This window comes from Dama dama, chromosome 20 (assembly GCF_033118175.1).
Source record: "Dama dama isolate Ldn47 chromosome 20, ASM3311817v1, whole genome shotgun sequence".
NCBI lineage: Eukaryota > Metazoa > Chordata > Mammalia > Artiodactyla > Cervidae > Dama > Dama dama.
Window position 1 is genome coordinate 5,379,151 of NC_083700.1, and position 21,680 is coordinate 5,400,830.

The 21,680-nt window shown below is 47.4% G+C and overlaps 1 protein-coding gene across 1 annotated transcript in view; it reads left to right on the forward strand.

The window, feature by feature from the left end:
* The first annotated feature begins 4,466 nt into the window (after positions 1-4,466).
* Positions 4,467-21,680, forward strand: part of LMX1A (LIM homeobox transcription factor 1 alpha) — a 165,493-nt gene continuing 148,279 nt past the window's right edge. Inside the window, exons 1-3 of the mRNA XM_061119791.1 lie at positions 4,467-4,517; positions 5,275-5,372; positions 7,641-7,827. Of these exons, the coding sequence (XP_060975774.1) occupies positions 5,297-5,372; positions 7,641-7,827 (263 nt within the window). The 5' untranslated portion in view covers positions 4,467-4,517; positions 5,275-5,296. The remainder of the gene's footprint in view (positions 4,518-5,274; positions 5,373-7,640; positions 7,828-21,680) is intronic.

Genomic DNA, 21,680 nt, shown 5'->3' on the forward strand with positions numbered 1-21,680 from the left:
ATGTGTCTGCTCTTTTTCCTCTCGCTTGAAATGCACTTTGACATTTTTTAACAAATAACACAATTTTCCCTTTGTGTTTCCCTTAATAAAACACAGAAATGAGAGCAAGAAAAGGAAAGTAAAAAAATATGTTCCTGTCACCTCCACTCTGTAGTCGGACGTCCTTCTCCCTCGCTTTCTGCCTCCCTCTCACCAAGCACTGGTCCACCCCCTCTCCCAATCTCAGCCACAAGGATTCAGGAGTATGGTGGTGCCGATCTCTTTTTTTTGGCCATAGAAAGGCCGTAGCTCCGCAACTGGTCTGAATGTCTCAACCCCACCTTCTGCAGACTACTGCTTGACTGGAGACAGATGATGGGAGAGGACTTGAACGGGATCTGGTCACCTCCCACTGAAAGATTACCCCCAGGTTACAAGGCTCCCGTGCACCCTCTTGGAGCCCCATGGAGACTCCTCATTCATTGGCTTTTGCCTGCCCTGGGTTTCCCTGAAAGCTCAGTTGGTAAAGAATCTGCCTACAATGCAGGATACCCTGGTTTGATCCCTGGGTTGGGAAGATCCCCTGGAGAAGAGAAAGGCTCCCCGCTCCAGTATTTTGGCCTGGAGCATTCCGTGGACTGTATAGCCCATGGGGTCGCAAAGAGTCGGACACGAGTGAGTGACTTTCACTTCCACTTTCACCAATGATGGCAGCTGGTGGACCAGCCTGGCAAGGGCTCCACATTTTCTCCTTAAAGCAGAAGACTAGGCTTACGACACAGTCTTGAAGTTGCAAAATTTCTGATGTTTGGGACAACTGCCTATCTCTTACCAGGGATAAGTGTAAGTTTCCACATTTGAGGCCAAACACCAACTGTATAATTGCAATCTGGGGAAGATGTGGCTGATCAGCAGCCCATATGGAATAGGACTGAGCAGTTGAGTCAACAGTGACCAGCCCCTGAAAAGGCTAACAAAAAATCTGACTGTGCTAATGAGTGTCTTATGGCCAGAGAAAAGAGATGAGGCCCGGAACACAGGACCACTGGAAAGTTGCAACAGGTCTGGCTGTCATAATTTATAAGAGATAGAGAAAAACTGGAGCAGGTTCAGAGAAAAGTGAACTGGATGGAGAAGACTGCTCTGCCCACATATGACAGATTTTGGAACGAGGATTTGACATTGTGAGTGGCCAACTCTGAGCAATCAATGGACCAGAGGTGGCAGTTCTAAGGGAAGAAATTTGACCATATAAATGAAATGGTTGGACCAGATGAGCTTTACGGTCACTTCCAATTCAAAAAGTCTGTAATCTGGGATGTCTCTTCTAATGCCCGTTTACCCCACTTGGACAAATTCTTGGAAAAAAACATTTCTTCCTGATAAAAGGGAGAACCTGGCTTATTTTTCATGAAGAGCTTCTGAATGGTGGCTCTGTGCTATCTTTTTTCATTAAAAAGGTAAAATAATAGTGTTTGGAAAACATAAGGCAAAAAAATGGAAAACACGAGGCAAAAAAGGATGGTTCACAAATAGAAATATGCCTGTTCACTCATTCACGTCACTGAGCAGACTAAGGCCACAGGGAAACAATATGGTGTAAGAGTGGGATGAGAAAATTCTGAATAAACAAGGTGTATCTTTTTTTTTTTTTTTTTACAAGGTGTATCTTTATTGGTTTGGGTTTCACAGGTGGCTCAGTGGTAAAAAATCCACCTAACAAAACAGGAGACTTAAGAGATGTGGGTTCGATCCTTGAGTCGGAAAGATGGCAACCCACTCCAGTATGCTTGCCTGGAGAATCCCATGGACAGAAGAGCCTGGTGGGCTATGGCCCGTGGGGTTGCAAAGTGTGGGACACAACTTGGCTACTAAGCACTGCTACTGCTGTCTGTATTGATTTAGACACGTCACTTAGACATATCAGCTAGTCTACCCTTAGACAAATTCTGCAAAGCACATGGTAAGAATACACTGGTTCTACTGCCCATCCTGTTGTCCAAAGGTAGTCTGATTACATGAACTTTAGACTGTGAGGGCTTTACAGACCATATTTAAAAAATACAGCCCTCTCATTTCAGAAGGGAAGCACTGTTGGCCAGAGAAATGAACTGATGCTGCAACCGGCCTAGTGACAGAGCTGGGAATCAAACTGAGGTCCTTTGATTCCTGACCCACTATATTTTCACCTTTACTGAGGTGCTCCCTCTGCCCACCAAAGGTTGAGTGCATCCCTCGTCCATCAGTTAATCACTTGTTGATCGCATATATGTGCCTAGCTTTGCATCAAGGACCCTATGACTTACAATGTATTATCAGATACATCTGCATCCTGCAGACGCCCAAGAACAATCCTTGGGTAATCTACACTAATCAGGCCACTTTCCAGATACAAGGCCCATTTGAAAAAGTTGGGCCACAGATTCAACTCTGTAATCTACCCACTTTCCGGATATCCTCTCAAAGAAATATTCTCATCACCAGTTAACATATTTTACAAATTCTAGACCTTTAGTGAAACCAAAACTCTGCTGGGCGTTTAAAAATATTCCTTATGATTGTATTTGCCTAACTTTTTTTCTTCCCTAACTTCGATTTTATGTATCATCCTAAGAATCCTTGTAATTCATACACATTTTTTTCACCTCTTGCTCTACATGAGGTGACAAAAAGGACAAAGGACCGGTGTCAGGGGACATGCAGCTAGCCATCTGGGCAACATCAGAGAAACCTCCCAGCCCTGCTAAGCCCTGAAGATTCATCTGGAACAACGGAGAAAACTATTTGTTCTGCCTACCTCACAGGTTTGTTGTAAAGATCAAGCAAAATCATGTGTTTAAAAGGGCCTTGAACAGTGTAAAACAACGTTCAAATGTAAAGTATTAAATTCTTTGCCCTTTTCCCTGGTTTTTCTGAAGTGATACTCAGTGTTTGGCGTGCCCTTATTGGCCTAGTGTACTTAAAATGGGGTCACAGCCCTTAAACACACTGGAGCAAGTGCTGCTAGTACTTTTTCTTTAAAAATAAGAAAGCTGTCCTGTCCTTGGAGCAGGTAACAGGAAACGCTTGCTCAGTGGCATCTCCTCTGCTCAGGTTCGACTTGCCAAAATGCGTGGCAATTCCAATTCACTTCTGTTCGGTTCAGACCTGAGGGGCCCCCAGAGAACCCCACCGAATGGAACCTTCCCGTAGTGCTCAGATGCCCTCTGTGTTCTGTTTTCATCGCCTGTTAACACTGGGATAATGTCTCCGCCTCATAGGGTTGTTGTACAGATTAAATGAGTTAACTCTGTGACCAAGACTGAAACAAAAGAAATATTCGGTTAAGTATTAGCGGTGTCATGATTTTTCTTTCTTAATTAGCATCCACTTGGGGCGCAGAACTTTGCTAACCTCCTGGAATACACAGGAGACACAGTTTCTGCTCCTGCAGGGGTTAAAGTTCTACCACCGGAGGCTAGGGTTAGGAGGTTTAGTGAGTTAACATTCCCCCCACCCCACCCCCAGATACTTTGCTCCGCTAAGAATGCCCCCTTAGCTGACTTCCTGCGCGCTGGTATTCGGAGCTCGTCGCCTTGGGGTCAGATCCCGTGTAGTCGCTCCCAGGAGCCTGATTCAAGTTCTGGCCTTGGATCCTATGGCATCCGCACACCCCAACCTTGAGCGGCTTTCGAACTGAAACGGTGAACGGCGTTTCCAGCCCAATGGAAGCTGGGAACGTGCGGGGGCCCCGGGTGGCCAAGAAGGGGCTTTAAGAACTCTGAGCTTCAGGGTCCCGCAGCCACGCGCGGCAAATTGCTTCTTGGCCTTGTTCGCGACTCGTGAGGTTTGCGGTGCTCTCGAAGTGGCTGGAGAGCGGCCGCGGGAGCAGCGTGCGGGCGCCGCGGTCCAGGTGGCGGGGAGATCTCAGCGAAAACGTAGCGGGGGCGCGGAGCCGCGGGCGGCGGCGGCGTCAGCGCGTCCAGAGGTAGCGGTACACGTGGAGAGGAGGAAACTTTGCGTGCCCGGGAGGATCGCATCGGCCGAGGAGCTCGCCCGGCGGGGGCCGCGAGGCTGAGCTGCGCCGCGGGGCTGGGAAGGGACGACCGCTGGCCCTCCGCGGGACGCGCTCCCAGCCCCCTCCCTGCGCACCCCACCCCCTTCCCTCCGCCGCGCACGCAGCGCCGCGGTCCCTGTCAGAAGCGGCCGGATCCGCCCCAGCCAAGCAGGGCCCGACTCGCACCCAGGACCCTGGGCCTCCGCCTTCGCTCTAGCCTGGGAGAAGCATCGGGCCCTCCTCTCCTCCCGAGGAGGACGCGGGCGGGCAGGACGTCCCAGCAAGGCCGGCCGCCCGCGGCCACGTCCCGGCCCGGCCCGGGCGCGCCGAGGAGCGGAGCCAGGGGCCGGCGCTCGCTCCGGCTCCCTCCCGGGCGCGCCGGAGCCGGGGGCGGCCGCTCCGGCTGCAGCCTCGAGGGCCTGCGCCTCCCCCGGCCGAAGCTTCCCGCAGCGCTCGGCAACTTCATTTGGCTCCTGCCGCGGGGAGCGAGTTCACCCATCAGGTAAGGAAGGCTGCCTGTTCCTAGGCTCCAGCTCGGGCGGGCGTGTTTCTGAAAGTTGATTTGAAATGCATCCAAGAGTGAGCAGGGCCAGCCGCGCTCCTCCCCGAGGCGACTTCTTCGCTTCTGCAGACATTCCCGGCACCGGCCGACCGGCGGGCGGACCTCCCTGCGCGCCCCGCGCCCCCCTGGCAGATCCCAGCGCCCCGAGTCTGGGAGCTGGCGGGACGCTCTCCGGATCGCTCGCTCTGCCCCTTCTCGGCCGGGGCAGGTGAGGGACGCAACGCTGCGGGTCCCGGCGCGGGCTGTAGACCTCATAGTTCCGCGTGCCTGGGCTCGGCCCCGCGAGGGAAAATACCCACTTCTTTTTTTCTCTTACACTAGTAGCTGGGTTCCCGCCGAGGCATCCCTAGGGCCCTGACTGGTATAGGTTGGGGCGGAGTCGAACTCGGGGTGGGGAAACCTGGGGCTGGGGACCTGGCGAGAGGGTGGGGGACAGGGGCAGGAGAAACGCAGTTGGGGGGCGGAGGCCTAAGTACTTAACGCGTTGGCTTCGAATGAAATCAGATCAGTCCGAGCAGTTCGCTGTGACTGCTTTCTCTCCTCCTAGCCCACATTTCTCTTGGCTGAATTCTACCCTCGCAGCTCGTTCTGGTCACCCTGGACACTCCCTCCGTCCTTTCCCAAGAGTGCGGCGGCTTGCGTGTGCCGCGTCCTAAAGGGCTCAGACGCCCAAAGCGTCGTTTCCTCTCCTCTACAGGTCCTCCCCGCGCGGCCCGAACATGCTGGACGGCCTGAAGATGGAAGAGAACTTCCAAAGCGCCATCGAAACGTCGGCCTCCTTCTCCTCGCTGCTGGGTGAGTGTTCAGGCCGTGCGCCTCGGGCGCACCGTCTTTCCGCCAGGCCCCAGCTCTGGCGTCCAGCTCGCTGGGACACAGCAGTAGGGGAGCTAGCGCCCCGCTTCGCGCACTCAGTTGAGCTCACTCCCTATCTGTCAGAACCTGTGGGTCCTTCCCACCCTAAACCGACCAGCCGCCCCAGGCCTCTTGGGCCGGGCACCAAACTCCCTAGAGCCGAGAGGGGCGGGCGAGCTTGCTCGCGGGCGTTTGAATGGCAAGTGATTAAAAATACCCAAGGCTGAATTTTTAATCATAGAGCTGATCGACATCTCATAAATGCCGCCCTCTTTTCCGAGACTTAGCGATGAGCACACAAACCCGAGGTCCGGAACCGGAGCACCCAAGTTCGAGACGGCTTCTTGCCTCCAACTCCAGCCCCAGTCTCAGCCTCGAGCACCGCCAAGAGGCTTTTCCGGGCGGGTGGGCAGCGCATCGCGGGGATTAGCCCGCGCGGCGGGGCCCTAGCCTCGGCTTTAATTAACTGGTGCCGGATCTCTCGTCTCGCGGGTCCCGCTCCCTCCTGGGTCTCCCCAGTCCCTTCGCAGTGACTGCCGAGGAGCGGCGAACCCAGGGCCTCAGCCCAGACGCAGGTCAAACCGAACCGGAGCCAGGGATTCTCACTCCCACCTCGCCGCCCTCTATGCTTTTCAAGTTTGGTGAATGGGTGTTTTAATTTTTTTTAATGGGGGATCGGGGTTTCGTTTTGTCATTTAAACCTCTTGCCTCTTTTCCTAACTCGGAACAGCTAGAGCGGGGTGTAGGCGGAGGATAAGACAGGTCGGCTGGAGAAACCGGACCGAGGGAGGAAATCCTCCCCCCACCCCGCCCCCCAACTCCCCAGATGAAACGAAATCGCGTGCACCGCGTTCCCCTCTTTGAACAGCCTTTTCGGAAACTTCCCGACTCCATACAGCCTCGGAAGAGCCAGAGGGTCAGAGCTGGCCCGGACCTAGCGCAGGGCGCGCTCGAACGTCTGGCGTTCAGCGGGCATCGCGGCGAGGCCGGTGCGCCCTGGCCGCCTCAGGTCCGCTCTCTGCGCCCGGGGTCGCGGCCCTAGACGCCGAGACAGGGCAGAAAACCCTAGGAAATATTTTAAAGAGTTCGCTACTTCTGGCACTGCCTGCTTGAATCCTAAGGTGACTGGCCCAGCTCCTGAGCTGATAGCCTTGTCTCCTAAGGGGAAAGGGGCCGAGTGTAGCAGGGAAACGGGAAGCGTCAGGCCCTTTGGGACATCTCTCGCCAAAGTATTGTTACTGGGGGACAAAGCCATCTCTAAATAGTTGTGAAACGTGCCGACAGTGACAGAGGTGGCCGAGCACCCCACAACCCTAAAAAAAAAAAAAAAAAAAAAAAAGCCCTACCAACCCGCACCCGAAAACTAAAGGAACAAAACTGACGCAAGTGCAGAGGTTAGGATTGAAAAGAGTCCTTTTCCCTCTGAGTTGGTTTGGGTTCGGTTTAGCCCTCTTTCGTGGCTGCTGAGCTCGCCTGATTCCAGGAACACCGGCCGGACACTGCAGTGTCTTGGAGTCCTGCTTCTTTCCTCCCCAACCCACCCTCCCGCCCCGCCCTTCTCTCCGTTTTGATGTTTCTTAATTATGAAAAAAAACCCATCTGCAATTTGCAGGCCATCCAGCAGTTTGGGGCTCATTGGTTTGAACAATACCGTTTGCCTAGGGCGGGAATGGTATTTTCTTGCAGGCACGGGACTTTTTAGGAAGCAAAGAAAATGTATAAAGTTTTCTTCCAAATAAATAGAACAACATTGCATTTTAGCAAAGGACAAAACCAAACCACAGAAAAATTATTTTTACACACTCATAGTTTTAATCATAGACAATGGAGACAAGCATAGTGAATTATTTGATGATTAGCTGATTAACCTGGGAGCACAAATTTATTTGTAGGCTGGTTTTTACAGGAGGTGTGCAGGATTGTGCATACCTGGATAGGTTTGATAATTAAAGGCAACGTATTGATTTCTGCCCCCTCCCCTGGTAGAATTTAAAACCTTCCCACATAGTCCCTGTTTATCAGAAACGCTGTTTGGTTTGATTTGCTGTGCTCTCCCAATCTCGGCTTGGATGTTTAGCAGGGGGCTTTCCGGGGTGGGGCCCGCGGGGGTAATCCGTGAGTGTGGAGTGATGGATCTGTGGCGGGGCGGGCTGGGTTTGGGGGGATGCCGGGCCAGCGCGGCTCATCGGTGGACGTCTGTTGCTGCTGCAGGCAGAGCGGTGAGCCCGAAGTCTGTCTGCGAGGGCTGCCAACGGGTCATCTCGGATAGGTTTCTGCTGCGGCTCAACGACAGCTTCTGGCATGAGCAGTGCGTGCAGTGCGCCTCCTGCAAAGAGCCCTTGGAGACCACCTGCTTCTACCGGGACAAGAAGCTCTACTGCAAGTTTGACTATGAGAAGTAAGTGCCGGCGCCGCGAATCGCTCCCCACACCGCCTCAGCGGGCGCGGGAGACCCTGTCCTCCTTACCCCTCATCCGCTTCTGGAAGGTGCAGGACGCACCCGCGTGCCCAGATACGCAGGTGCCAACCTGTAAGCGTCCCGGGGCAGCGGAGGCCTGCGCCGACGCGCGCGGCAGTGGCCGGGGCCCCACAGCAGCGCCAAGGGACGGCTTTCTCTGCGGTCTGCTCGTCCAGTTTTCTGGACCTGGCCATCCCCCCAGGACACTCCACTGTGGACACTCGTATCCCATCCCACCGGCCTTGTTTCTCCCTTCCCCGCTTCACTGGGGTGCCCTGCGGGGGGTGGCGCGGAGCTGCCCGTGGCCCGCCTCTGCTTCCCGGCTCCCTCTCCTCCGTACCCACCTGTCTGTGCCTCCCAGACGCTTCTGCGCAGCGCTGAGGCTGTCTGTACCCCAGAGCTTGCATCCCCTGTGCGCCTTCCTTCCTTGACTTTGTCCACTGGGGTCCCCGACAGACTGCGCTTCAGGCACAGCGCTGTTGCTGCTCTGAACTCCGCCGAGGCAGCCACACCCCGCTGGCTTCTTCGCTCCCTGAGTTCTCCCCACCCCTTACACCGTTTTCTCCAAAACCCTCGGGCCACTCGGGCAGCTAGACCACGTCGTCCATCCTCCGCCCCCTCCCTAGGTCCTGTCTGGGGGTGCGTTTCTGGCGCGCGGCAGGTTCGACATGAACCCGTCTTGCCCGGTCGACGTGAACGTTCTGGTGTGTAATAAGGAGAGTTAGGAACCAGGTATTTAGGGAAGTGGACTATTTCAAGTCTAGCTCTCCATAATGTCTAAAGCCTGGACGACACTGAGGAATGGGAATTTGAAGGATTTGCTGGCTTCGGCCAGGCCCGCCGGCTAGGCAGAGGGTGAGGTGGGGAGGCACTGCTTTTCCGGGTCAAAAATGGCGAAATAATGGGGACACCGACTTCACAGAGGCGTGGAGGGTATTGAAGCAAAGAAAAATGGCTGAAACGGAGGCCTCGGTTTTTGTACTCCGGACTGGTATAAGTGACGGAGTGCCCTGGGGGAACGCGCAGGAAAATTCCGCATTTGTCACTGGTGAATAAAAGGGACAACAGTATATGAGGAAAATCAAGGGAGGTTTAGTGTTCATGAAAAACAGTTCCTGTGATGTTATTAAAAACACACCATGAAATGAGGTGTGTGGGGAAAATCTCAGTATAACACAAAAAGGCTCAGAGAGAGAACAGAAATATCTTCTTTTTTTGCCTAGACTCTAAGGTTTACTGCAAACTGACAAAGTCATCACATCCAGTGACCACACACAAATATTCTTTCAACTACTCACACTCCTTTAATATAGTATTCCTGCATTTTACCCCCATGTGGATAGAGTACTGGACATTTTGCTTTGTTTTGAAAAGATAACTACATTTTTCAGCACACAAAAAATAGAGGTTTGATTTTGAATGAGTTGAGCAATACAGAAATAAGGAGAGAAGTGCATCACCATCACCCAAAGTCGTAACTGTAGTTGTACATTTTTTTAAAAAGACGATGTGCCTGTATCTGTTGTTGATTGTTCATTGCTCTAGTGTCTGAGTGAAAAGTGCAATTTTTAGGTAATTAAGCAAATTTGGCACACACAACTTAAAGTACCACCTTTGGATAAAGTGTCTGTTCACTTTTCCACCCCCCTGTTGCTGTCTGAAAGTTTGGGGATTGCGTAGACCCAATCTTTATCTTTGTGCTTATAGATTACTGAAATGTCCACATCCTTCAGGCACAACACTAGCAAATTCAAAAGTATGGGAGCTTAGGAAAGGATTTAGGTGGTGAATTTCTATTCTGTTTGTGAAAAAAAAAATCACGAATCAAAGAAGGCTTACGGGTCAACACAGCTGTCTGGCCAGTCAAATCTTCTTTAAGGAAGTCAGGCTGTGTCAAGAGGAGAAGAAACAGTTGTTGTAAAGTACTTAATACAGCAATGTCCCCCACTGCAGCCTCCCAGGTTTGGCGCAGTTTGGGGCTGATTAGCCCACTAGGGTCAGTTCTCCCCGCACAGAGCTATTTCTGCAGAGGGAAAATTGCAGGGATCAACTTGCCAGCTGTTGGCCAGAACCAGGAAGATTTTACAGAGTAGTGTGAGCGACATTGTTCAGAGAGGTGTTGATGTTGCCATGAGGGTTTTTCATTTTGATTTTTAACACGGATGTCCAAAATGGAGTTGCTTATCTCTTTTGCTCACCACCAGCACTTGTGTGTGCCCAGCGCCCCCATTGTCTTTTAGATTAATTTTATTACGGTTTTTCTCTGCTGTCTCCCATCCACATCCCATTCTTCTTTCAACCAAACCGGGATGTAGTATATTTGGTAGTCTTAATGGCATTAGTCTTCATGGTAGTTGCTGTAAAACGGGAAGGGTGGGGTGTTGTTTGTTTGTTTGTTTTAAAATTAGGCTCAAGACATTTCCCTTTATTCAGCAAGCTCTTTGAGCTTCTACAGGCAAGGAACTAGACTTGGTGATGGGAAAATATTGAGAAAATGTCTCAAAGCCTGCCTTCAGGAGGCTTATAGCCTATATTATCCTAGCTATTGAGTATTTGTTGTAAACCTCTACTTAGACCATAGGACTAAGTATTGAATAGAAGTTGTCTGGAAGAAATTTATCCTCTGGGGGATGCAATTTAATGTTAAATAATAGTCATAAAACAGACAGCACATTTCCTCTTTAACAAATGCATTTATAGAGATAGTTTTTGCCTTTTTCCTTTGGATCTTTTTAAAAATTTGAGGCCCAGCCAAGGCGAATGGAGAGGAAATTAAGATAGAAGTTAAAGCTATAGGACAACACTGGTGGTGAATTATGGAAGAATTCACAGAAATGAACATTCAGGCAGTGCCCTTGTCTCCAGAATAAATGGAGTTCAAATGCTATTTCTGCACATTAAAAAAAAACAAACCATATAGCTAATGGGCAGTCTTCAGTGGAGTTCATAAACATATTAACACAGTGGCCTTATCATATTTATGTTAGTCATTTGTATGTGCATTTCTGGCTGTTGGGCACTTCTGCATTTGAATTATGAACTGCCTGTTCATGGTGTCAGACAGCCAGTTAAAAAGTGAAAATTCTACTCTATCAACTAGTTGTTACATCTTCTTGATGTCAAACACCATATTTGTCTAATTTTAAAAAATTGAATTGACAGTGGCATTTTAGATGTACAACCATCCACTTGAGGACTTCAGGGCATTTTGTTAAATATTTGTCTCATACTTATGACACTCTGAGGAATAATTTATCTTCTCAGCATCCAAAACAAATAAGCATTTAAAGCTGGAGTGTAGAAAACTGATTTATGAATATCCAGAAATTAAGAACTGGAGGTGACCTTTATTGTTCATGACATGCCATCAATGAAAAATAGCTAGTTCGGTGGGATGATACATGCACAGAATTGCTGAAGGACCATCATGTCACATAAAACTCAGGATGCTATAGGTGTAGATGCTTAAACGTTGGACTCAACTGTCTTTGACGTTCTTGAAAGTTAGTAAATAACCAGTGTTTTTCAGCTTGGGAAAACTTCTACTTGCATAACTATTGTTCCCTATTTAACTGAGTTCTCTAGTATCTGGTTAGTTTGGAGTTTTCCCTGAATGTGTTCCAGACAAATACTGTAGCTGGACTTAAGTTGGAGACAGAAGAGGCTGCTGATTAACAGGAATGTGGTGATACAATAGATAATTAAGCCTTCTGGAAGAGATCCCACATTTAAATCAAGTTTATATTGTTTCTTTCATGTGCCTGGCGGCTGTGTGTGTCAGGCAGGGCCCTCTCCCCTCACATGTGAAGTTTATCATCATCCCTTAGATTGTTCTGGACATCCTAGGAGCAGTGTGGGATAGTATTGCTGTCATCAGGGCTCCTCTTATAACATCATAACTCCCCACATGTCAGCAAATCGCAGGTCTTGGGAAACCTTCTCTCGGAGGGCCAGTCCATGTTTTCCCCCCTTTCTTTTGGAGCAGACCAATTTTTCTGAAGAAAGGGACTCCAATGAAGCAAAGTGCACACCCTTCACCAGAACTTTCTCTGTATCTTTCTTTCAACCTGCTGATTGGCAGCCCCAAGGAGGAAATGGCTGAGGTAATGATCTCTATTAGGATCAGTAATGGACTAATACTGGATTTTATCAAGGTAGTGTAGGAGGTGTGTAGGGAGGAGAGTTAGTTTGGTTTTATTACTGTGACATTACTTGGAGATCAAAATTGGGCATCAGTTCCTCATAAAAGGAGCCCGCAGATGAAATTACAGAGGCGGTTGTTAGATTTTTACTTTATCTCCTGTTGGCCCCACGCCTGGCATGGTAAAATTTAGGAATATAAAAATCAAACACAGCTAGGTATTAAACTGATGTGCGCATTAAATTGCAGGGGGCTTGGGATAAGCGTGGTCCATGGGCTGTGACTGTGTTTGTGCAGGCTGACTTATCTCTTTTTTTTTATTTAAAGGATGATTGGAAACAGTCTTTGTTCAGAGGTGTTTTCTCTTTTTATATGAATTGGTCCCTAGGTAGGACTTTTCTGAATCTCAGACTTTAAATGTTGAAATAAAATTAGAGAGTAGGAGTAGATATTAATAGTATTCTGGGGATTAGATATGAACATTTCCTTTCAGAGTAGGCTTGTGGGATTCTTTTCTTAACGTAAATTGAGCACGTTAAAAAAAGTTATTTATTCAACCCAGTTTTGCATACTATAGAGTTCTGGGATTTTGTCATCCACCCAGCTAAGGAGTTGCTTTTGCTGTTCAGATTTCAGTGACAAGAGCTCTTCTGATAATTCATTGTTTGTGTTGCTTTTTAGTTTCATTTTTCTTATTTATAACTTTTGTATGACCCAAAATACTGTTACTAATTTTAGAGAGCCCTCTTCATTGTTGCTTTTATTTCTGGGAGGATCTTTTGAAGTTAAAGAGTAGCTACTGTTTCTCTAATGAGAACAGTTCCCTTCATTAAATTATCAGCTAATTATTTTTTATGGTCAAAGAAATTATTTGGGTTCTAATATTCAGAAGTGAGAAAATAGACAGGAATTTAAAATACTCATTATATTCCCAGGAATTTATTAAAACATCTTGGGATAAATTTGTATACAAGATGTCATTGTTGTGTTATATCAAGTTCGAAATAACCCATATTAAGTTGATTGTTAAGTATATTGTACAATACTGGGAAATGGACTATGGGGGATAAAGTACAATCACAGCCACCGTAGAAAGACTTAAAAATAATTTGAGTTAACTATGAAATCTTAGCTATACTTAAATGCTTTGAAATTTTTTTTTTTTAACATCTTTCTAACATGGAAAATTAAATGCCCACCTCTTCAGATGAGAGTTCTTGGTAAGCCACTTGCAGGGTGGGATAAGGAAGATTAGGGACTGTATGGGGTGATGAGTGCCTTCCCCGCCCCCCAAAGAGGCAGAAAGTTTCCCATATGGGATAGTCCTGTCCTATTTCCGGCATAACCTGAGGCTTCCCCCTAGGGAATGAATGCCCTATATATTTTTTCTGAAAGTTTCTTAGCAATTGTAGAATAGTATTGCTCGCAGTCTTTTCAGATTCCATTTGGGAAAGTTGGTAATTTTAGGAGCCAAATGTAGAAAGGTACGGGAGGAAAGAGGCCCTTTCCCCCTTGGTGCTTGTTTCTGAAACTGACAGAGAAGCTTGGTGTGCCTGACGATTTACACTTTTTCCCTTCATCACGCGTTGTGGGACAGTTTAGTCAATTCATCACAATTAGAATTAGTTGTGTTATCTTTAACCAATGTCAGCTGCAGCTTTGTGTCTCTTTGTCATATATTAAATGAAACCTAGCCAACTGTCTTGCTGAAATGAAGTGAACACCTTCCAAATGTCAAATTGTTATTTTAGTCAAGCACAATTATCTGTCTCTATATTTTTAACCAAGTTGAAATTAATAAAATTGCTGTGGCCCTGGCATTAATTAGCAGGAGGATTAGAGCTATATCAGCTAAAAAGGAGGTGTAAACACTGTAATCTTACTGCATGTTTGTTTTCACACTACTGAAAATAAATAAAATGAGACTTAGGATAGGGATTAAGTTTCTTTTGGCATTAGACAGCAGATGCAATCGGAATGCAGCAGAAACACTGAAGTATTAGTGAAGACGTTATCGGAAGAATAAAACTGTGGCTCAGCGCTGGTTACCTACCTTCTGGGTATACATACATGGTCCCATAGCAAATAGCCCCATCTGGGTAGTTAAAAGAGGATTTTAAAAAACTACTTCCATGCTATACTTTTCAGTGGTGAACAAGGCAACCAGATTATCTGTAGGGCTTGTCACCTGGCTGCCATGCTAGGATTAGCTAGAATTTAATGACGCCCTTGCCAGATTCCCCATTATTGCACCATAAAGTCATAACAACTAAAAATACAAAGTGGACAGTGCTTTTCCTAGTCCTTAACTGAAGTCACATGGAAGAGTCTGGTCTCTTCCAGCCTTTCAAGATTCCAGTTGGGGGATCCTATTTTTGGATAACAGTAAATAGGTCTGGCTTTTCTGACTCTTTCGGCCTCTCGTGGTCTTCTACCCTGTTAGATTTGTGTTTTATCATCATTACCCTGTAGTGGACAAGCCCTGGTTAGATATCTGGCCACTATGGGTTGGAAACATTATGTGATGGGCCAGTTAAACTCTTCATATTAAAAAAAAAATACTTTTGACATTTAGCATTAGCACATGGAATAGCACGTGGAATGGACCTCATGCTATATCTGACTTCACATCTAGCTGCATCCCATTCTGCCTCCCCTTCACTCCCCTATGTCCTGTGGAATTCTACTAACTTGACTCTTGAAGGCACATGATAAGACTTAAATATGATCTCATCATTGCCTCATTTTTCTGCCAGGCCAACCTTATCCTTACGGACTGTTGCATGCGTATGTGCTAAGTCGTGTCAGTCATGCCTGATTCTTTGTGACCCTGTGGATTGTAGCCTGCCAGGTGCCTCTGTCCATGGGATTCTCAAGACCACAGTACTGGAGTGGGTTGCCATGCCCTCCTCCAGGGGATCTTCCCGACCCAGGGATCAAACCCACGTCTCCTATATCTCCTGCATTGGCAGGCACGTTCTTTACCACTAGTGCCACCTGGGAATCCTCTTTTAATTTTTCTCACTTGGAGGAAACAACTTTGTTTTTTAGATGCACAAAATAACGGTCCATCCAGTTATGGAGCAGAATTCAGCTACAACAGCGGGTGAGGGACGTTATGCCCAGGTCTGCGTGATCTCATGACCGCGCTGTTTGGGTGACCAGTTAGGGGCCCCTGAACATCCTCCTGAGTGTGCCTGGCACTTTCATGGATGCTGCGTTATGTTTTTTGGTGGGTCAGAGAAGTGCCTGAGCCTGATGTTGTCACCAGTAAACCAGGACAAGGAGTCATTTGGTGAGAAGCCTGGCTAGCATTCTGATAGCGTGTACTCACGCTCAACTTTTTTGGCTGCTTCTCGGGTTGTCACACTTCTCCACCTGGAAAGAATCATCTTGTGTCTCCCGAGTACCAGGTTCTGCTGCTGCAGTGAGAAGGGGTCTTTAGAGCAGCCTCCTCTCTGAGTTCCATCATCCCTTTCAGTTATACCGTAGCCACTCCTTGACTCACAGTGCTCTTGCCTCCTCCCTCTCCAGCCTCAGGAACCTTTAAAAGGATTTTTCAAAACAAAACAAAACAAAACACCCCCTCCTGAACTCCAGATTAGCCTCTTAAGCTCATTAAAGTTCCTTTAAATACCAAAATGTTGGGCTCCTGGGGACTATCCCCCCAAACCATATTTTCATTCTTAACATTGTTGTCATTCACTGTGCAGCAGATTAAGGCCAGCTCCCTCTGGGCTCAGAAGCGGTTCCCCGTCTCTGCAGGAGGGTCCAAATATGTCTTTGTTTGAGGACTGAACCTGAGTGGAAGCTGATGCCAGCTTGGCTGGGGGCCCCCAGCTCCAGGGTGGAGAGGAGGTTGATAGGATGGGGCCCAGAAAAGGGAATTGGCAGGTGAGTGGACAAGGTGTGGCTCTTACAGTTTTGGGGAGTTTGGCAGTCTTGGGGCCCTCTCCCAGTAGCTGGGGAGAACCAGGACTAGGCGCAATTTAGAGGCTTGTCCTTGCCCAAGAGAGGGCGGCTTTGGGATCTGTTTTGATCGGGACCCAACAGAGACATGAGAGCGCAGTTTCTGTTCACACCCAGGCACTGCGGGCTGCCACTGTCCAGAGGTGGACTTTTATAGCCACACCTGCCTTTTGCCTGCTGCTTGCTCCCTTCTTTATTTCAACCCCCTTTCCAAAGGGCCTCCCTAATAATTCTTCCCCTCTCTGTCATTTCAGGCTTCCTTCCCTAAAGCTGGCTCTTGGGGGGAGCTTTCTGGTTTTGACAGTGGAACAAATCCTTTTTAACATAACCATCGAGAGTTTCCTCCCCTGCTGCTGGCTCCCCTCACCCCTTCTCCTCCTGCCCCTCCTCACATTGTAGCAGGGATTCCTGTTGGGCACGTATTCGTGTGCTTGCCTGGTGACAGCCTGCTGTCTTCACAGGGATAATGTCGTGGTAGTGCCTCCTCGGTGGTCCCATGAAGTAGACTTTGGAAATCTAAAGAGGAAGAACATCCCAGGAGACCCTTCCCTGCATGTGTTTGGTTAGAGTGCACCTACCTTTCCCCTGGGGAATCTGTGTAACTGCAAGCCCCAAATTCAACCACAGCACTGGTTTTTCAACCCCATTTTCAGGATCTCAGCTTTCAGCTCAGCCTTATATTCTTGCTTATCTTATACTCTGAACCCATCATGTGACCTTTTAATTTTCAAATTGTGCTGTATACAGGTTAGAGCCTACTCTCCACTAGCTGTCAAAATGGAGAGGATATTATGAAATATCACATTGGGATATACATGATAATGTGTACCTTTCAAAGGTACTTTTTAACTGGAAGGGTGTTCGCTCAAAGCAATAACTATCTTATGGTAGAATTTTAGGCCCCAGAATGGGATCATTCTGGGCAGATTGTTTTGGGCAGAATGCAAGTATCACTTTGTCAGATGCTCTCCTGTTTATATGTGAGGCCAGCCGTCATTCCGCACCCACTCCTTTTCTTCTGGGTTTTGTTTTCTTTTTGTTCTGTTATTGGTTGGGATCTTCGATTTTAGAAGTCCATGTCCATAGATGGAAGAGGATTGGACAGGTGAATATGAATGGTTTGGGCACTCCACAGCTCTCTCCATTACTGGAAAAATAATTTGAAACACATGTCCTACTGTCAAGTGATATCCAAGCCACAATTTCCTCATCCATACAAAGGAATAGAATAATAACAACTTCATAGAGTTGTTGTGAGAATTAAAAAAGATAATGAACTTCAAAAACCTCTTGTTGAAATGTGGAGAACTATATATGCTTGGGTATTGTTATTGTTGGTTTTTTAATATGAGTAAAAGAATACATATTCTTAGGAACTGTGTATAATAACTCAACACAGTCTAGTGGTTAAGAGCATAAACTCCGGAGCCAGAGTGTCTGGGACCAAATTCTTGCTCTGCTGCTCACTAGCTGTGTTACCTTGGATGGAGGTCATGCTTTCTCTGTGCCTGTTTTCTCTCTTTAAAATGGGTATAAGTACCAGCCTCACAAATTTACAGTTGTAAGATAGATTAGCACTAGAGACATAAAGCATGATATAATAAATATGACAAACACCGCTATATGTTATACATGAACACTGTTAAGAGAGTAAATCTTAAGAGTTCTTGTCACAAGGAAAACTATTTTTCCTATTTTAAAAAATTTTGTATCCATATGAGATGATGAATATTCACTACATTTATTGTGGTAGTTGTTTTCTGATGCATTTAAGTCAGGTCATTATGTTGTACACCTTAAACTTATGCACTGCATGCCCGTGTGCCTGCTAAGTCACTTCAGTCGTGTCTGACTCTTTGCAGCCTTATGGACTGTGGCCCACCAGGCATCTCTGTCCATAGGATTTTCCAGGCAAGAATACTGGAGTGGGTTTCCATGCCCTCCTCCAAGGGATCTTCCCCACCCAGGGATTAAATCTTTGTCTCTCATCTCCTGAAAGCAGTTTCTTTATAGCATATTCAGTGCTGTATGTCAATTAGAATTCAATAAAATGGAAATAAAAAATTGTACTGACCTCATAATGTCATTTTGGGTTAATGTTTATAAAGCAGTTTAATGATTGTCTCATAGAAAATGCCATAAAAGGATATGTTGGGAAAAATGTATCTTTTTCAATTTTCAGAGAACCTTCACAGATATTGCCTTTGTCAGACTTTACAGCAATTTAAAAAGGTCGATATGGAGAGGCTCCCTCCACCACCCTGCATTTTGTAGATGAGGAAATTGAGGTTCCGTGAGGTTAAGATCTTGCCAGGGTCATGCTGTTGGTAGAGAAGCTAGGATGCTCTCCACAGCCTCTGACTTCAGGTTCAGTGACCTTTCCACTAAATCACACCATCTGCTCCTTGAATTCTGGTGTTCACACCCCTGTGAGATCACAATTCTTGGTCTGTCCTATTGAACCAGCTCTTGGAAAACAAGTCCCCACCTGCTAGATACTTGAGCTTTCCAGCAGCTTTCCTACGGTCAGCTGTTTATACATTCTGTGGTTCTAAAGGAAGTCTTTTTGGATTTGGGGAATGCCTGTGTATGTGTGTGTGTGTGTGTGTGTGTGTGTGTGTGTGTGTGTGATAGCTGCTAGTGTACACTCGTCACTCCTATTTATCAAACTCTTCTGCCAAAGCAAAGCCACCCTGCCCACCCCTCCTCTCCCATCCCGGCCCGTCTGCACAGGTCTGCACTGACCGGCTAGCATCACTGTTCTCCCACACGGGAAGAATGACAGAGGGAGACACATCTCTTATCCTGCTCTCTAGCTCACAGTTTGCTAGTGGTGACTTTTGTCCTGAGAGCCTGTCTGCACATTTGGCAGCAGAACTGTTAACCATCAGATCTGGAGCCTTCCAGACATACTTCCATTGGGACCAGCCAGCAGCTGTCCATCCATTCCTCGGATAACCCTTTCCAAGTTTTCTTCTGAACTGTATTGTGTTTTCAAACAAGCTCCAGCCTCAGCTAGGAAAGAGCCCACTGTGCCCCCGTGTGAGGCTGATTTCCAGAACTGTTCACTCCCTCTTGTTTATCACTTGGCCTGGCTGGATAGAAGAAGGGATCATGGAACCTTGGGTTTTGAGGAAATTAAGTATTCCTGGACTGTATTATTTCTCTCGCCACTGTTGACACTTGGTTCTCTTAAAAATAGTTCTAGTCAATTTTATGGAGATAAAATTTATGTCTGAATTTAATCTCTGTAAACTGGCAGTTAATGAAACTAGAGATTTCGGGTAATATGCCACCAATTGGAATGCACTTTACCTAGTTGTATGTGGATTTCTTAAATTTAGAATTAAATGGAATCTTATAAACAGTTGGTTCATTAATTACTCATTCATCCCTTTAATCATCAGACAGACTTATTAAATTCTTTCATGTGCCAGATGTGTAAAAATGAATAAAACAAAGCACTGATGTATTAACAATCTAGCAGAGACTGCTCAGAGATATAAATTAACAGAGACTCGAAAGAAGAGTAAACTTGTTTTATGAGAGGCATGGCCAGTGAGACTGGGTACCAGCTTACGTAAATCCCTTGGTTCTATATTACTTTTCATTATCTTTATAGTACCTATCATAATTTGAAATACATATTTATTTGTTGGTTTACTGTTGTTTGTATTACTGAGCCATAAGCTCAGTAATGAGGGCAGGGACCTTCTTTTTGTTTTGTTAACTCCTGTATCTCCAGCATCTTACATGGTTCTTGACAAACGTATATGTTAGACAAATATACGGAGAAGGCAATGGCACCCCACTCCAGCACTCTTGCCTGGGAAATCCCATGGATGGAGGAGCCTGGTAGGCTGCGGTCCATGGGGTTGCTAAGAGTCGGACACGACTGAGCGACTTCACTTTCACTTTTCACTTTCATGCATTGGAGAAGGAAATGGCAACCCACTCCAGTGTTCTTGCCTGGAGAATCCCAGGGACGGGGGAGCCTGGTGGGCTGCCGTCTATGGGGCTGCACAGAGTCAGACATAAGTGAAGTGACTTAGCAGCAGCAGCAGACAAATATATTTTGGTTAAGTGGATAAATGAATCAATGAATGGCTTGCTTGGGATTGTTGAAGAGGCTTCATGGAAGAGGTGATATGTTAACTTGCTTTTGAAGTGTGAATGGAAATGTGAACCATTTAGGTGGAGATGTCCAGGAGGCAGTTGTGAAAGAAGATCTAGAAATTAGCCTGGACGAACAGCTTTAGGATATGTTATCAAATAAATATGAGAAGTGCCCAAGGGGATACTACACAGAGTGAGAAGGGGCCCAGGGTATAACCTGGGGGGCTTCTGGCATTCTAGGAGCCCTGGAAGAGGCTGTGATGAAATGACATGGACACAGGCGAGAACGCCAGGGTGAGGGCTTCTGGAGGACAGAGCGGAGGTGGGGATTTTAAAAGCAGGGCCACGTATTTGCTCTTGGAACTGGCATTAGTGATTGGTAAGCTTATCAAGAGTAGCTCTGTCAGAAGCTTGGCGGGAACAGGACAGCGTTTTAGTGGGCTTTACAATAAAAAGGAAGAAGCAGTAGGAGTGATGGCCAACTCTTTTGGGAAGATGGGGTAATCTTGAGGCTACCTGATGGCTAAGGTGAGTTTCTCCAGGAAAAGGAGGAGCTTGAGGATCCAGGAGAGAGAGGGGCCCCCAGCTGATAGAAGAGAAGCATGGGGCAGGGGCAGGGATACACCCTGAGCACGTGTTGAACCCCTGCTTTGGTCTTTTCCAGCCATTCATTTCCTTTGTCCTTTTCTGCATCTCTCCCTGGATTGGTCAGAGCTGACCACCACAGGACAGAGGCCAGCAGAAGGTGGCTCTGTTCCCCGTGGTGTCTCAGGATATCTCATCAGGTGGCGCTGCCACCTCCCCATGGCTTATTTTCCAGGTCACCCTGGTTCAGGGGCCGGCAGGTAGCCACGGGGTGGTGGGGAGTGGGGCTCCAGCTCGAGTCCTGCTGCAGATCCCAGTTGTCCTAGTGTAAATCTCAGTCGTCCACCTTCTGGTTTCTGCTCCTCATCCGTGCAGATCTCTGTTCGGCTACAGGTGCACAGCGGGTGTCTGATTCCCCAGGAGAGGTGCGTATGTCTCCCCAGGAAAGGAATTAGTCAGTTGTGCTTGGCGAATAGACCAGTCCACACTGCTGCCCGTGGAAGGGCTTTTGCTTCTTGTGATTCTCAGGAGAGAGAAGGGAGTCCTGTATGGGGACATTGTCATCCTTATTGACCAGGCCATGGGGGCCCGGCCCCCTAACCCACTATCATTCTGTTTTACAGTCTTATCCACACGGTTGATTCATGTTAGCTTTCCCAGATTGGAGGCTAGAGTGACCTAGGAGATAACAGTGGGTTTTTGGAATCCTGGAGCTGTAGTCCCTCCTTTGCCCCTTGTTTGTCTGGGTGGGCCTGGGCAAATCATTTCACCATTTTTAGATTTTCCCATTGACCTCAACACCTTTACCTCTCAAGCTCTCTGAGCTGTGGAGCATGATCACAAATTGCCTGATATGTGGCACAGGTGAGCGGTAATGTTTTTGACAAGAAGTTTTGAGACCAGTGTAGGGTTAAGTGGGAATCCTCCCTTAGGACTGTTTAAACCTATGTGACCCTAGAAGAGAAAAGGTGACAGGGTCATA